The sequence below is a fragment of the Prionailurus viverrinus genome, chromosome F1 (assembly GCF_022837055.1).
Source record: "Prionailurus viverrinus isolate Anna chromosome F1, UM_Priviv_1.0, whole genome shotgun sequence".
Taxonomy (NCBI): Eukaryota; Metazoa; Chordata; class Mammalia; order Carnivora; family Felidae; genus Prionailurus; species Prionailurus viverrinus.
In genome coordinates this window covers 37,465,000-37,480,631 of record NC_062577.1, presented here as the reverse complement: position 1 = coordinate 37,480,631, position 15,632 = coordinate 37,465,000, and the positions used below count along the sequence as shown (strand labels likewise).

Below are 15,632 nucleotides of genomic sequence, written 5' to 3'. Positions count from 1 at the left end.
GCGGGGCTGTCCGGCCCGCCCCCTTCCCTCCCTGCCCGGACCTTGAGAAGCGATGGAGCGAGGCTTTGTAGGGGTAGGGCCTGGGGTGAGGGGCTCCCTGGGCGCGATTCTAGTGGTCCCCGGACAGAAATGACATTGGATGTGTGGTCCACAAACGCAGAGCTGGCCCCGCGGGCCATTGTCTGCCGATTGGAGTTTCTCAAAGATTGCATTAAATTATAGTTTATCTTGATTACTGAGTTTTTTCATACCCCCTTAACTTTTGCACTTGTGGCGAATACCTCACTCACCTCATCCTAGTCATGGATCTGGTCCACAGCTCCCGGAGTCTGTAGTTTACTTGGAAGACCCTAGAAATTGGTTTCCATCCCCGATCCCCCCTCCCATGCCCGCCAGAAGGAACAGGGCTGTGCCTGACTCCTATCCCTTCCACCCTGCAGTAACTAGAAAGCCTCCTCCTTCCCTTTATCTGGGGCAGGGCAGGGTGGAGTTGGCTAAGGGCAGCCCATAGAAGTGACCTCACCCATGGTGGGGCCAGGAGGGGAGGCTGCTGGAGGGGAAGGTGATGGAGTTCTTAGAAAGTTAAAACTGGGAAGAGATCTTCTAGGTGACACAGGAGGAAGCAGGGGCTCACGAATAAGGAGAGTGGGGGCCCGAGCCTTGTCAAGGACCTTGGACTCTATCTCCCAGCCCTCTGGTCTCCGACCTGTGGGATGTAGGTTTGAATGCTACACTGGGTGGTGAGGAGTGAACCCCCAGACAGCTGAGACACAATGTCTGCCCCTGCTGGATTGCAAGCCCTGAAGGCAGGGCCAGCCTGGTGCCTGGCCAGGGTCATGCATGAGCAGACAGATGTAGCAGGATTCCTTCTAGAGCGCCTCCCTGGCTCTAATGGTGGTGCTGTGGGAGGAAGCTTATCTATTGATTTGGGGATTGAGAGTTTCCCCGGGCAGGAGGTAGCTGGAGAAGCAGAACAGACTGCAGGCTTCATAGTCAAGCAGAGCAGGAATTGGTACCCAACTTCACTGTATTTACTCTGTGTGTGACCTAACCACTTCAAGCCTCAACTTTCCTCTCTGGAAAATGGGCATTGAAATCCCTAGCTCATTGCATCACTCAAATGAGCTAGTCTGGGGGCGCCTGGGTGGCTCAGTTGGCTAAGCGTCCGACTTCGGCTCAGGTCACGATCTCACAGCCCGTGAGTTCGAGCCCCGCGTCAGGCTCTGGGCTGATGGCTCAGAGCCTGGAGCCTGCTTCCGATTCTGTGTCTCCCTCTCTCTCTGCCCTTCCCCCGTTCATGCTCTGTCTCTCTGTGTCTCAAAAATAAATAAACGTTAAAAAAAATTAAAAAAAAAAAAAAAAAAAGAAAGAAACAAATGAGCTAGTCTGTGGCGGGTGCCTGGCCCAGCTAGCATATATAAAATCTTAATTCTCTTTTGCTTCCACCTCTAGCTACCCATTCAAGTCCCATTCCTAGGACCAACACTGTCTCCCTCTTCCGGGTCAGTTGCTTTGGGAGTTAGTGACTCTTTCTGAGCCCATGTCCTCTGTCCCCCAGCTTGTACCCTTTTCTCTGAGTAACATTGCTCACCATCTGCACCCTGCAAAGCACCCTGGTGCCTACAGGGAGCCACCCTGGGGCTGGCTGGTGTCTTGGCCTCAGAGGACCCCCACATCAAGATGTGCTGGGCCTCACATCCCAGGATAAAGACCCCAAGGGGAATGCCTGACTGACTCCACATTCCTGGACCCCAAATTCTGGAACCCCTCTTCGACATCCTCTTTCCCAGACTGCTCTTCTGCTAGCTCTCTGGTTCTTGGCAGGTGGGCTCCCCAGTGTTCTGGGGACTGGTCGTTGAAGGAGAAACTGCCCCCCCCTCCCTGATGGGCCCTGACAGGCAGGGCTGCTGCTCCCCCTCCCCTGCTCTCACTGTCTCCAGGGATCCTGATTCGATTTCCTCCAATCATCAGCAGTGCCATCTGCCTGGAGTAATTAAATGGTATTTGAATTGGATCCAGAAATCCTATCACAAGCAACCCACATGGTAGGGAGGGTGTCTTCCGGAGTTAGTGCTCGCCAGCAATGCTAGAAACTCCTCGGAGCCTTCCCAGGCCAGCCCCTGGGCTCACCTGGGAACATCTGGACGCCCTGGGCAGTAAGTGTTTGGCCCTGGGTCCCACGGGCCCAGGGGCAGAGCCAGGTCTGAGGGCCAGAGTCCCAGGTACCTACCCCGTGCCTTGTGAGCAGTGGCACTCCCCTCCTCTGGAGGTGCTATCTGTCTCCCTGTGTACCTGAGCCACTCTTCCCCCACCCCGGCCCGCTGAGCCCTGCCCTTACTGACACCGCAGCACGGAAGTGTTGAAGAGGCCGTGCACACCCATGGTTCGAACCCCCACTCTGCTCCTCACTGTCTGTGACTAGCCAGGCATCATGTCGTTTCCTCCTCTACAAATGGGGATGGTGGTATTCACCTCGGATGTTCTCTTGACGATCAAGAGGTAGTAAATGTCCATGCTTAGACACCCCCTGGCATAGAGTGAGTGTGAATGCGTGTGTCAAGTGCCACCCTTAGTGGTCGAGGTAGAATCGCTGGCCCAGTCCTCCTCCTGGTGTGGGTCAAGTGCTAGTCTGCACGTCTAGACAGGATGAGCGAGTATCAGCTGCTCCCTTCTCAGTCAGAAAACAGTTCAGTGGGGAGACTGGGAAGCTGAGTTCTAATTTCGACTTGACCTGGAACAGCTGGATAGGGGGGACAAAGGTGGTAACCTCCCATTGCCGGCAGCCTCGGCGAGGGGAGAGCCGCTGGCCTATGAGAACCTGTTGACGCCTAAGGGAAAACACTTCTGAAGAAAACCCAGGCCACCATCTGTGGTGTGGACTGGGCCTGGTGTAGCTAACTTCCCCAAACCCTCCCCCAGGGAGCTACCCCGCCTCCTCCCAGTCCCCTTTGACCCTCTGGCAGCAAAGTGCAGGCAATAGGCTGACGGGAGCATCTCCCCTGGCCTGCAGCTCTGAGTGGGCCTTGGGGCCGGGGCAGCCCTAGAAGGGACAGGATGGCGACTTGGTGGCCCTGGCTCTGTGGCTAGGCGCCCCTGCCTGGGCCCTGGATGCATGCTGGCCTGGCCCACTCATTCTTTTCTTCTCTTGGTAAATGTTGGCTTTGGAAAAGGGAGCCTGACAAGCAGCTCATTGTAAGCGCCTGGCTGATAGGGCTGGCTTGTGTGAGCCCATGAGCGACAGCGCCTAACCCACCCCCCTTTTACTTTAGGCATTTGGGAAGTGCTTTTCTGCCAGTCCCTACAGCGCATGCTCACTGACTCACACTTGGTTGCCATGGGGACCTTGCCATGGCAATGGCTGCTTGGAAGAGGGAGAAGAGGTGGCTGGATGGAGATAGCCCTATCTGTGGCTGGCTCCCACCCAGCCCTGGTGCCACTTTTCTTCCTCATTATAAGGGATCCCAGCAGGATCTGGGATTGGGATCCAGGCCTGTGGCAGGCCTAGTATCCCTTCTAGAGGTCTCTGCCCTTCTCAGCGGACTTTTGACTTGGCCTGCTCTGTCAGGGCTGTATTTGGCCTGTCCCCCTTGGCTCCTGGAGAGGAACCAGAGCTGGTGCCTAAGAATGTTCCGCCAGGCTCTGGCATCCGAGAGGGGGCTCTGCAGCTGGAGGACTGTTGCAGCCCCTGCAGGCCTTGGCAGAGGCTCAGGTTTGCTCTTTAATTCAGTCCTGAGGGGAGCAGCCAGGCCTGTCCCTCCGGTCCCCACCCTGGTGCTGAGCCTTACCTCCCCAGCAGGGGGCAAGCTGTCTTCTCTTCCTGATCTGCGGGACACAAATTCTAGGGCTCTCCGCTCAATCAGGAGTGTGTGCTTTAATGTCGGACGTGGGTTTGGTTCTGTCATATCCCACTGGACAACCTTAGGCAAGTCACTTCAAGTCCCCCGGCCTCAGTTTTCACATCTGTAAAATCAGGCAGATACACACCTCACAGATTTATAGTGAAGAAGACATAAACTCATTTAGGTAAAATACTTTTAACACAGATCCAATATATACAGTGCTCAATAAGTATTAGCAACTGCTCAATAAATGTTTGGGTGATATTTTTACTGATATTGATATCATATTTGATATAATATTGATATTATTACTATTGCGGTATTATTACAAAAGTTGCCTCCATCCTCTGGGGAGGCTCCTGAGCTTCCTTCCTTCTCCTCCAGTTTGTGGGGGCTGTGGGGGGGTCTGGGGGAAGGGGAGGCTTGGCAGGCAGGTGAGGGGGAGCGGGGGGCCACAGCACTCCCCTGCCGGCTGGGTCCGACCTGGGGCTCTCCCCTTCCCCGGCAGGATTCGGCCCCAGCTGTCAAAGGAGAAGATTGAGGGCTGTCACATCTGCACTTCTGTCACCCCGGGGGAGCCTCAGGTCCTTCTGGGGAAGGACAAGGCCTTCACCTATGACTTTGTCTTCGACCTGGACACCTGGCAGGAACAGATCTATTCGACCTGTGTGAGCAAGCTCATCGAGGGCTGTTTCGAGGGCTACAATGCCACAGTGCTGGCCTATGGGCAGGTAAGCCGCCTCCACTCCCACCAAGGGCCACTCTGACCCCCTGTCACCCCACCCGGTGGAAGAGAGAGCCCTGCCCCCTGAGAGCAGTGGCAGTGGAGCCATGGTTTTGTCTGTTGTCTGAGGATGCTGCAGCCTGGCTAGCTATGGGAGGGGGGCTGTCAGAGGAGACTTCCACAGGGTGTGGCTGCGGGAGGAGGGAGGGGCCAGGAGGGACAGGTGACCCAGGCTGGGAGGTGAATGGTAAGGAATTCTGCCCGGCCTGGGGTCCAGGGCTTGCTGATGTCCCCCAGAGGGTGCTGTCTAACACCTTCCATCTTTGCGGGTGCAGACAGGGGCCGGGAAGACGTACACTATGGGCACTGGCTTCGACACGGCAACATCGGAGGAGGAGCAAGGCATCATTCCGAGGGCCATCGCACACCTCTTTGGGGGCATTGCTGAGCGGAAACGGCGGGCACAGGAGCAGGGTGTGGCTGGGCCTGAGTTCAAAGTCAGCGCTCAGTTCCTGGAGGTACTGTGGCCTCGTAGGGTTGGCAGGAGGGAGACTTGGGGGACAGCAAGACCATGGAAGCTGGGCTTACCCCCAGGACAGTGGAATGAGCCTAGGAAGCCGTGGCAGCACCTATAGCTGATAAATATCCTGCTGCTGGAAACATCCAAGCAAGAGCTAGAAGACCACTTGGTAGGACACTCTTAAGTGGTTTCCTGTATCAGAAGGGGCTTCAGTCGGGGCATCTGGGTGGCTCAGTCAGTTAAGCGTCCGACTTCAGCTCAGGTCATGATGTCACGGTTTGTGGGTTCGAGCCCTGCGTTGGTCTCTGTGCTGACAGCTCAGAGCCTAGAGTCTGCTTCGGTTTCTGTGTCTCCCCTGTCTCTGCCCCTATCCTCTCTCGCGCGCGCGCTCTCTCTCTCTCTCTCTCTCAAAAATAAATGAACACAAAAAAAAGAAGGGGGTTGAGTCAATGAGAACCTTTAAGATCTCTTCAAACCCTGACGGATTCTCAGCTCTGACACTTACTAGCTGTGTAACCTGGGGCACATCATGTCACCACTGCACAATGGTGGCTATAATATCTATTTTCCTTACGAGTTTTGTAAGGATGACACGGAAGCATATGCCTGGCACATAGTGAGAACTCCTCGGCTCTACCAGGTTGCTCCCCAGTCTCAGAGCGCCTGCCCTATCCCTTTCTGCTCTAGATCCTTCCTGACCCTCTGAGTCTTGTCTGACCCCAGGCCAGGAAGGTCCAACAGAAGGAGCTTTTCTTTGCAATAGTTCCTGCCTCTCTCTGGGAGAATGTCAGTGTGTCAGGGCCAGGATTTTGGCATCTGGGGGTTTTGGGGATGGAGGGAGGGATCTTCGGCCTATAAAGGGGCCTCTCAGAAGGGTCTCTAAGGAAGCAGGTAGACCTGGGTACTGCTCATAGGTGCCTGACTTGACCAGGCACCTCCTTTAGGACACTTGAACCAGGTGCCTTCAGTTCTCAGCATCTGAAGCTCCAACCCATAGATCCCCACCAACCCCTGGCACTGGGGCATTTGCTGGGTATGGAGCTGCCCTGGGCTCTGACTGTACCCAGGTTGTCCTCTGAGGGAAGGATGTGGCTCCAGCCCTCTGTAGGTCTTCCATGGCCCACCCTGCCCACCACACCACTGCTTCTCCCTCCTGGGCACTCAGAGCGACTGCTTTCCCCTTAGAGGACCCTGTATTTTAGATGTGAGAGTTTTTCTTTGTCCTTCTGGACTTTTTGCTTCTGATAAAGTGACTGCCTCTGTGTGTGTGTGTGTGTGTGTGTGTGTGTGTGTGTGTCCTACGGCTGTGTATCTCTATAAGCTTTTCCATCTCTTTGTTTTCTTCTTTCCTCTATCCTATTGCCATGGGAATCCCCAAAGAGTAGGGCAGTTCCTAGAAAACTCATGCCAAAGGGGGAACCACAAGGGGTTAAATGATGGTGCGCCTGTCTCAACAGACAGACAGACACCATGGCACCCACCTCTGCACCAGTCCCTTCCGTTTCCCCTTCCCCTTCCTGTGGAGTATTTCTGTTTCTTTAAGGCATCAAAGCCTCGGATGTCAGAGGGCTGCCGTCTGCCCCTCCCCCACAGGATTCTGTTGGCCGCTGACCAAGCTGCCCTGTCCCTTTTCCCATCCCCCAGCCCCAGCCCCCACCCCCAGCCCCGCCCCGCCTGGAGAATATGCCAACCCTTCAGCAGGTGAAGCTTTCCCTGCAGGGATTCCAAGCACAGGAATCTCCAAGATTGAGAGCATGTAAAATAAGGTGACTGCTCCTGGCCAGGTCACCTCTCCCAGTGGTCTCTGCAGGCCCTCCCCAGGATGCCAGGCCCCAAGGGCATGCTCTCCATGCCCACATTCCTTCCCCATTGGGAGGTAGTCGGCACCTCAACCCCCGGGGACCATCAGTCTCTACTGAGCTCTGCCTTTCCCTCCCTCATCTGAAACCACGTCCCTACCCCTTTCCTAGCCTAGTAACAAACATTATACGATCTGCCCAAATCTCGGTCATATCTTCCCCATTTACATCTAGGACGTTGAGTCCCCTTGTCCCCTTTAGGTCATTAGTCCCTTGCCAAGACTGAAAGCTGCTGAATGCTGGTTGCTTGGGCAGTGGAAACAAAACCTCAATATAGTTCTTCCCAGGACCCAGCTGCCCCCCCATACCTATTCAGGAGAAAGATCATGGAATCTAGAACCTAGAGGGCACCAGTGTTGACAGGTTCACCTCCCAGAGCCTCAGTTTCTATATCTGCAAAATGGAGCTGATTTACAAACGTGGGAAAGCCCCTTGGGGCTCCACACTATGTGCCACGTGAACCCAGCAGCTGTTTCTGCCCCTGCCCAGCTCTACAACGAGGAAATCCTTGACCTGTTTGATAGCACCCGTGACCCTGACGCCCGCCACCGCAGGTCCAACATCAAGATCCATGAGGACGGGAACGGTGGCATCTACACCACGGGCGTCACTTCCCGCCTCATCACCTCCCAGGAGGAGGTGAGTGTCCACTAAAGGTCCGGGACAGGCAGGGGCCGACTGCGTAGCTGGTCTCCTGTCCTCACGTATGCCTCCCTCCCCAGCTGATCCAGTGCCTGAAGCAGGGGGCCCTGTCCCGCACCACGGCCAGCACCCAGATGAACGTGCAGAGTTCCCGCTCACACGCCATCTTCACCATCCACGTGTGCCAGATGCGAGTGTGCACCCAGCCCGACCCAGTAAGGAGCCCGCAGAGGCCCAGGAGCTGGCGCATTATGGGGGCTTCTCAGGAGGGCAAAATGAGGAAGGAGCTGTGGATCTGAAACTAGCAAATCTGGGTTTGCCTCTGCCACTTGTTGATTTTTCTTTTTCGTTTTCCTTAAGCCTCAGTTACCCACCTGTACAATGGGGTAACCATGCCTCTATGGTTTTGAGGACTGCATGAGAATCGGGCATGTGCAATTACTGTGCACTTTGCCAGATGCTCTGCCTGTGCAAGGGGAGAGGCGCCTGCAGCCTCCCTGGCTCTCGGCCCCACAGCGCCCCAGGCAGCAGTACTGAAGGACAAGGGCTGAGAGCAGAGGAGCAGCAAGGTGGGGCGAGGGCCAGGTGACTCAGACGCCGGCTTCTGCTGCAGGTGAATGAGGCTGTGACTGGGCTTCCTGAGGGCACGGCTCCCACAAGTGAGTATGAGACGCTCACTGCTAAGTTTCACTTTGTGGACCTGGCCGGCTCAGAGCGGCTGAAGCGGACGGGGGCCACTGGCGAGCGGGCCAAGGAGGGCATCTCCATCAACTGCGGCCTGGTAGGCACACGCGGCGGGTCACCAGCCCCAGCAGCTGGCACAGCTCAGTCTCAGCCCCTCTCCAGACCCTATGGCCCCTGGCTGCCCCGTCCTCCTTGGGCCTCTTGTTGGTTGCTGCCCAGAGCACCCATATGTCACTACTGTGAGGCCCTTGGTCCTTCACCCTCACTCTTGCCCCAGTTCCTGATTTCACCGAATGATCACATCTGCCTAGAAACCCTCTGAGGGAGCTTGAGGGCTGCTGGGTCATCAAGGCAGGTACAGATGGCTCGGGGCTGTCTTGTCCCGACTCCCTCTCTCCCTGAGTGCCTCCCAAGTGCCAGGGTCTGTCTCCCGCAGCTGGCCTTGGGCAACGTGATCAGCGCGTTGGGGGACCAGAGCAAGAAGGTGGTACACGTGCCCTACAGGGACTCCAAGCTCACCAGGCTCCTCCAGGACTCGCTGGGAGGCAACAGGTACCCTACAGCCAACATCCAGGGAAGGGGCAGGGTAGGCAGGAACCTCCTGGAGAATATCGATGTGAGGGTTTGATTCATGAGGACCTTGTGGATGAGGAGGCCTTCCCACTGCAGGCTGCAGGCTTGGGAGACAGGAGCCTCAAGATGCCGTATGACCTCTAGCCAACATGGTCAGACTCAGCTTCTTTGTCTGTGCAACCGGGAGAGATGGTCTCAAAGTGACAGAGCCCAAATGGGGTAATGGATGGGAACTACTAGGCAGACACAGAGCTGTGACTGGCGGTGACATATCACAACCTGCCAGCCGCCTTCACTGTGGGTTACCACCGTTGGAAGGAAGCCCTTGGCCAGGTGGTCCGGAGCCCCACATATCCCAGGTTCTGCCCTGGTGAATGCCCAGGGCCTTAGGGGAATGGGTTGGGAGCTGCACCCTGAGGCGATGCTTCTGGGGGCCTGGCTGTGCTCCTCGAACCTCACTCTCCTACTGCACCCTCCCAGCCAGACCATCATGATTGCCTGTGTGAGCCCCTCAGACCGGGACTTCATGGAGACGCTCAACACGCTCAAGTACGCCAATCGGGCCCGCAACATCAAGAACAAGGTGGTGGTGAACCAGGACAAGACGAGCCAGCAGATCAGCGCTCTGCGGGCCGAGATCGCGCGCCTACAGATGGAGCTAATGGAGTACAAGGCGGTGAGCACACTCCTGGGCGCGGCGGGCCCTTGTTCTTCAGCGTCCCTCGCACCCCGCCACCACCTCCCCACCCTGTCCCCACCACGTCCTGAGTATCGGCTCTGTGCATAGGGGTTTCCCTGGGTGAAGTGAGCACGGTCAGAGCCCCTAGGGTTTTAGCATACTAAGAGAAAGGAGGGAACTCAGCTTCTGTTGCATAGCTCTTAAGCACAGGATGGACGCCCTGCTGGGTGTTTTCATGTCCGCTGAATAGGCTACGTTGGACCAGATGAGACTCCTAGACTTTGGTACAGAAGAAGAATTGGTGGGGACCGCATGAGTAGTCCAGTGTGCCTGGGGGCAGGGCAGGGGAGAGAGGGGGCCCTACTCGCTCAGGTGGTCAGTCAGGGAAGGCCGCATGGAGACGGGGGCCTTTTATATGGATTTTGAAAAGTGAATGAGATATCATCAAAAGCAAGTGGACCAGGTGTTCTAGGATGCAAACGAGCCATGTGCAAAGGAACAGAGATGGAAAAAATGGGTGCTTCTTGGGGAAGTGTCTAATTCCACATGACTGAGGCAAAATCAGTGGCTGCCTAGTAGCCCGTGGCTTGCATCTGGTACACGAATGGGCTTTGGTTTGGCTTGCCCTTTGTTTTAAAAGAATACAGCTTTGTTGTCTGCCTTTCTGAAAATCAGGAAATTTCAGTTTTTCCTGAAAAAGTTGAAGATCTAATAACATAGAGCACTAAGTTGGCTGGGGTAGCGTATTGCTGCCCCCTTTTAGACTGAGTCTGTGACTCTGTTAGCTCCAGTCCCCACCACTCCCTGTTGTCTTGTACCCAGACTAATTTACTCATATGTGCCAACTGCCTGGGCCCTTTGAGGTTTTGGCCCTTGGGTTAGCACTTATGGTGGTATGAAGGTAGGTGCTGGAAAGGTAAGTCAAGGTAGGATTAGGGGAGGCTTGGAATGGCTGGCTATAGAATTTGGACTTTCTGGTTGTCAAGGACAGTATTGGGAGACAGGAGCTATGTTTTAGAAAACGTGAGGCAGGGGGAGACCAGCAGCACTGCCATGTGCATCATCAACCCCTCCCCGCACTACGTGCTCTGGCACCTGACCACCCCCTGCCTGCCCCTCCTCCCAGGGCAAGAGGGTGATCGGAGAGGACGGTGCCGAGGGCTACAGTGACCTGTTCCGGGAGAATGCCATGCTGCAGAAGGAGAATGGGGCGCTGCGTCTGCGGGTAAAGGCCATGCAGGAGGCCATCGATGCCATCAACAACCGCGTCACCCATCTCATGAGCCAGGAGGCCAATCTGCTCCTTGCCAAGGCCGGTAAGTTGGGGTGCACCAGGCCAGCTCGGACACCAACAGGCTGGGGCTCCTTCTCCCCATACCCACCCTAGGACATTAGGGAGGCTGGGCTAGCCGACCAATCCACACACAGATCGATGCATTTAAGCATTTTTTTTTTCAATTGATTTTATTTATTTTTTTATTTATTACTTTAAAAAAATTGTTTAATGTCTATTTATTTTTGAGAGAGAGACAGAGCATGAGCAGAGAGAGAGGGAGACATAGATTCTGAAGCAGGCTCCAGGCTCTGAGCTGTCAGCACAGATCCCAATGCAGGGCTCAAACCCACGAACCGTGAGATCATGACCTGAGCCGAAGTCGGATGTTTAACTGACTGAGCCACCAAGGAGCCCCTCCAATTGATTTTAAACCTTTTTTTACGACACAAGTAATACATGAATACGTCTTCCTTGCTTAACATGCATGCATAAAGTAGAGGTTAAAATCCCTTCTCACTGAAGTCTCCATTCCGTGTCTTCTCCACTTCTTAGAGGTAGCTCTGGGCACACTTTCCCATATTTTCCCATACCTTTGCTCCAAGTGTGGCTATGTATTCATATGGACGTACACACATATGTGTGTGTGAATATATACTGCCTTCTTTCTGTATGTGAGATCGTATGTGTTGTCCTGTGACTTCCCATTTTCACTTAGCCTTATGCTTTGGAGATCTTTTATTAAACATATAAATCTACTTCATTCTTTTAAGCTGTACAGTGTTCCATATGTGCCGATCATCGGCAGCAGCGCCTGCGGATGGCCCTCGGTTGTTTCCGATTTCGTGCTTTTACCAACAGTGCTTGTGTATATCTGTGCACACGTACGCATCTTTCTTTGATGTGGATTCCTTTTTGGGAAAGGTCCCAGTGTGCTGTCCTACCGGACGCACAGGTACAAGACCACCAGCTTTGAGCCGCAAGTCCTTACCCTTCCTTGTCTTCTTTATTGCCCTCTCCTTGCCCCCTTCCCCCTCCAGGTGATGGCAATGAGGCCATTGGTGCTCTGATCCAGAACTACATCCGGGAGATTGAGGAGCTGCGGTGAGTGAGCCCCAGCATATCTGGGAACGGCAGAGGGCCTGGGCTGGGCCAGAGCCCGGGGCGATGTCAGCTCACCTGGCCCCGACCACTTACTCTCCCCACGCAGGACGAAGCTCCTGGAGAGCGAGGCCATGAATGAGTCCCTGCGCCGCAGCCTGTCTCGGGCCTCAGCTCGGAGCCCCTACTCGCTGGGTGCATCTCCGGGGGCTCCCGCCTTCGGGGGCAGCCCGGCCAGCTCCATGGAGGATGCCTCTGAGGTGATCCGCAGGGCCAAGCAGGACCTGGAGCGGCTCAAGAAGAAGGAGGTCAGGCAGAGGAGAAAGAGGTGAGTGGGGAGCCCCCACGTCCCGGCGGGCTCTGCAGGAGCCCTGCCACCTGCCTGTGTTTAGCGGGGAGCTGCCCCAGGGCTACTTGGGAAGTCTCTGAGCACTTTTGCTCAGGCTTTTGGGCAGAAGCCACTCTCCTTTCTCTAATGCTGCACCTTCCCCCGGGGAGAGGGAGGGTGGAGATTACCCAGGGTTCATTCTAGATTGGGGGTAGAGAAGAGCAGCCACATTCTCTGCAGAACAGGAACCCAGCCCCATCCTCCTGCCCTATCCTACCCCTACCACCCCCCACCACACGCTCAAAGCTAACCTGGCCCACCCTTCACTCCTGGGCAGTCCAGAGAAGGAGGCCTTCAAAAAGAGGGCAAAACTCCAACAGGAAAACAGTGAGGAGACCGACGAGAATGAAGCTGAGGAGGTGAGGGACCGTCCCTGTCCCCTCCCCTCTACGTGTTCACTCCTGCATCCCTACTGAGCAGAGGGGTCCCCATGGCTACCTTGGCAGGATGGGAGAGGGGCTTAGGTCTGCCCCCAGTTGAGTTGATCCCAGAGCTTCCTTGTATGGCTAACTGGTTGCCCTGGCATTCTGTATCCCTCAGTCCCCACCTCATTCCAAACGGGTGAGGCCGGGTGGTGAGGCTGTCCCCGGGGGGCTCTGCTCAGGCTGCTGGGGGAGTCGGGTGGTACTCTTTCAGGACTGGGGGTGGGCACAAGGGGCCCTGAGCCTGGTCTGCCCCATTCCCCACCGTCTTGACACGCCTGGGGCATTGTCCAGACTCCCTCTGCTTCTGGACTCCCCTCCCCGAGGCCAGGCCCAGCCTGAGTGAGGAGGGTCCGCGGGCCTCCCCTAATGGTGCTTGGTGCCCAGGAGGAGGAAGAGCGAGACGAGAGTGGCTGTGAGGAGGAGGAGGGGCGTGAGGATGAAGACGAGGACTCGGGCAGTGAGGAGAGCCTGGTGGACTCGGACTCAGACCCTGACGAGAAGGGTGCGTGTGCCCGGGCTGGGGCAGGGGGAAGCGACACGCGGAGTAGTAGGTGCGCGGGGTGGGCTGCCCGTCAGCCCTGGGCCCAGAGAAACTGCGCGGACCTTCCAGACTCAAGTCTCTGAGCCAGATGCCCCGAGGAGGGGGGGGGGGGGGCGGGGAGGGGAGGTCAGGCCCCTCTTAAGGGGGTCAGGCCTTAACTGAGTTCTCAAAGAGTGTGGATGTCCAGGGCCCGGAACTCCCAGGCGTGATATCGCCATCACCACCACCACCATCAACAAAGGCAATAGTAGTGATTAAGGATGGCAACGCTCATTATATGCCGGGAACTGCTGACCTTTGGCCTGGGTCGTTCAGTTCTCACTACAACCCCGTGCATAGATGTTAGGAGTCTCCCCCCCCGCCCCAAGGTGGCAGATGCAGAACCAGGCCTTGAATGTAGGTCTGGCCGGTGCCAAAACCCACTCCTCTAAGTGGGGACACCCACCCTATCAGCTCTGCCCTGCTGCCATTTCCTGACCCACAGCCTTCCTCCTCCACCCCGGCTGGGTCCCATGCCATCTATGACAGGTAGACGTTGGCCTCTGGGGCACAACAGGGATGGTGGGATGCCTAGACCCCCCCCCCCCCCCCCCCCCCCCCCCCCCCCGCCCAGCTCCTGGGCCAGCCTCGAATTTCTGAGGCTGGTCTTTAAATGTGTCACCCCATCCGGCAGCCCCTACCCACCACGGGACTTAACATTCCCTCCAGCCTCTGCTCGCTAACTGGGCGCGGCTGACCAAAGGAAAGCCCCAGCGCCCCCATCCGGCCCTAAGCCCCTGGAACTGGATTGAGCCTGTCTCTGCCCCCACAGAGGTGAACTTCCAGGCAGACCTGGCTGACCTGACGTGCGAGATAGAGATCAAGCAGAAACTGATCGACGAGCTGGAGAACAGCCAGCGGCGGCTGCAGACTCTCAAGCACCAGTATGAGGAGAAGCTGATTCTCCTGCAGAACAAGATCCGAGACACGCAGCTGGAGCGAGACCGCGTGCTGCAGAACCTCAGTGAGGCCACCACCCCGCCCTCGCTTTCCCCTGAGGCCCCTCCCTCCACTGTCACAAGCCCCGCCCAGCAGCTGGCACCTGTGGGATTTACCTGGTCTCCTGGGCAAGGGCTTCTGACCCGTGGACTGTGGCCCTTTGACCCACTGTCATCAATGTCTTAGGTCTAACCCTAGTTTCGTGCTACATTTTACATTTATTATTCTTTTATTGGCATCTTTGGTATTAGAATCCTTTATTTCCCTAGGCACATGGACCTGATGCTCCTCAGCTTTTTTTCTGCATTCAGTTCCTGGAGCATTTTCCTTCGAACCTATTTACAAACCTACTTGTCACATTCTGTCTTCTTTAGACTGCTTTTTAGCAGTAATTCATTCAGTTACTGTTTCACTCATTCATCCACTGATTCAGCAAACGTTTGTTGACTCTGTCTTATAGAGCTGACATTGTTCTAGGTCCTAGAGATATTGGGGTGAGCAAAATCCCTGCATCACGAAGTGTACATTCTGATGGGCAGAGACAGACGTAAATACGATAAGTAAACAGAGTGGGTGACATGTCCGATGCTGATAAGTACCAAGAAAAAAATATACAACAGGGAAGGAGGTCAGGGAGTGTTGGGGAGCGGGTTAGAGTTTTATAAAGGATGGTCATGGAAGGCTTCACGGAGGAGGTGACATCTGAGCAGAACTTGAAGGAGGTGAGAGAGTGCCAGCGCAGAATGAGCACAGGGCTGAGCATTCCAGGCAGAGAACAGAAGATGCCAAGGCCCTGAAGTGGGAGTGTGCCTGGCATGTTGGTGGAATGACAAGGGACAGAGTGAAAGGGGGCAAGTGGCAAGAGATGAGACAGGAAAGACGGGACCAGGTCATGTCCGTCACTGGAAGGACCTTGCTTTATTCTCTGAGGGAGATGGGAGGGTGTGGAGTTTGGAGAGAGCGATGTGATGTAGATTTTAAAAGTGTTTTGAGAAGAACACTCTGGCTGATGTGGAGGGGAATGAAAGTGGTAGCTTGAGACTAATTAGAAACTGTTACAAAAGATTCTGGTGAATCGTTAGCGGCAAAAAAAGACAGCGAAGAAGAAATAAATAACCGTGGTGAAAGAGGATTTAGACAACATGGGCTTGAGGAGCGGTCCAGTTCTGGATCCATTTTTTAGGTAGAGAAAAAAGCTTTTGTTGACTGGGTAGAAGACGTAAGGTGAGCCAAAAGTGTCTCCAGGGTTCAAGCTTCTGGAAGGATGGTGATGGCATCTACTGAGAAGGGGAAGCCTGCTGGGGTGAGGGGGACAGAGATTGCGAGTCTGGTCTTGTGCCTGTTAAGTTTGAAGTATCTGCTGCACATCCCCAAGGGGACGCCTGTGGGCATTCTGGGCAGCAAAG

At 55.5% G+C, this 15,632-nt stretch overlaps 1 protein-coding gene across 2 annotated transcripts in view; it reads left to right on the top strand.

The window, feature by feature from the left end:
* Positions 1-15,632, top strand: part of KIF21B (kinesin family member 21B) — a 50,191-nt gene that overhangs the window by 9,354 nt on the left and 25,205 nt on the right. For both annotated transcript variants that reach the window (XM_047840183.1, XM_047840181.1), the window contains exons 2-14: positions 4,348-4,570; positions 4,899-5,081; positions 7,432-7,581; positions 7,665-7,799; positions 8,198-8,365; positions 8,705-8,820; positions 9,322-9,517; positions 10,647-10,836; positions 11,834-11,897; positions 12,004-12,222; positions 12,560-12,641; positions 13,092-13,209; positions 14,060-14,251. In XM_047840183.1, the coding sequence (XP_047696139.1) occupies positions 4,348-4,570; positions 4,899-5,081; positions 7,432-7,581; positions 7,665-7,799; positions 8,198-8,365; positions 8,705-8,820; positions 9,322-9,517; positions 10,647-10,836; positions 11,834-11,897; positions 12,004-12,222; positions 12,560-12,641; positions 13,092-13,209; positions 14,060-14,251 (2,036 nt within the window). The remainder of the gene's footprint in view (positions 1-4,347; positions 4,571-4,898; positions 5,082-7,431; positions 7,582-7,664; positions 7,800-8,197; positions 8,366-8,704; positions 8,821-9,321; positions 9,518-10,646; positions 10,837-11,833; positions 11,898-12,003; positions 12,223-12,559; positions 12,642-13,091; positions 13,210-14,059; positions 14,252-15,632) is intronic.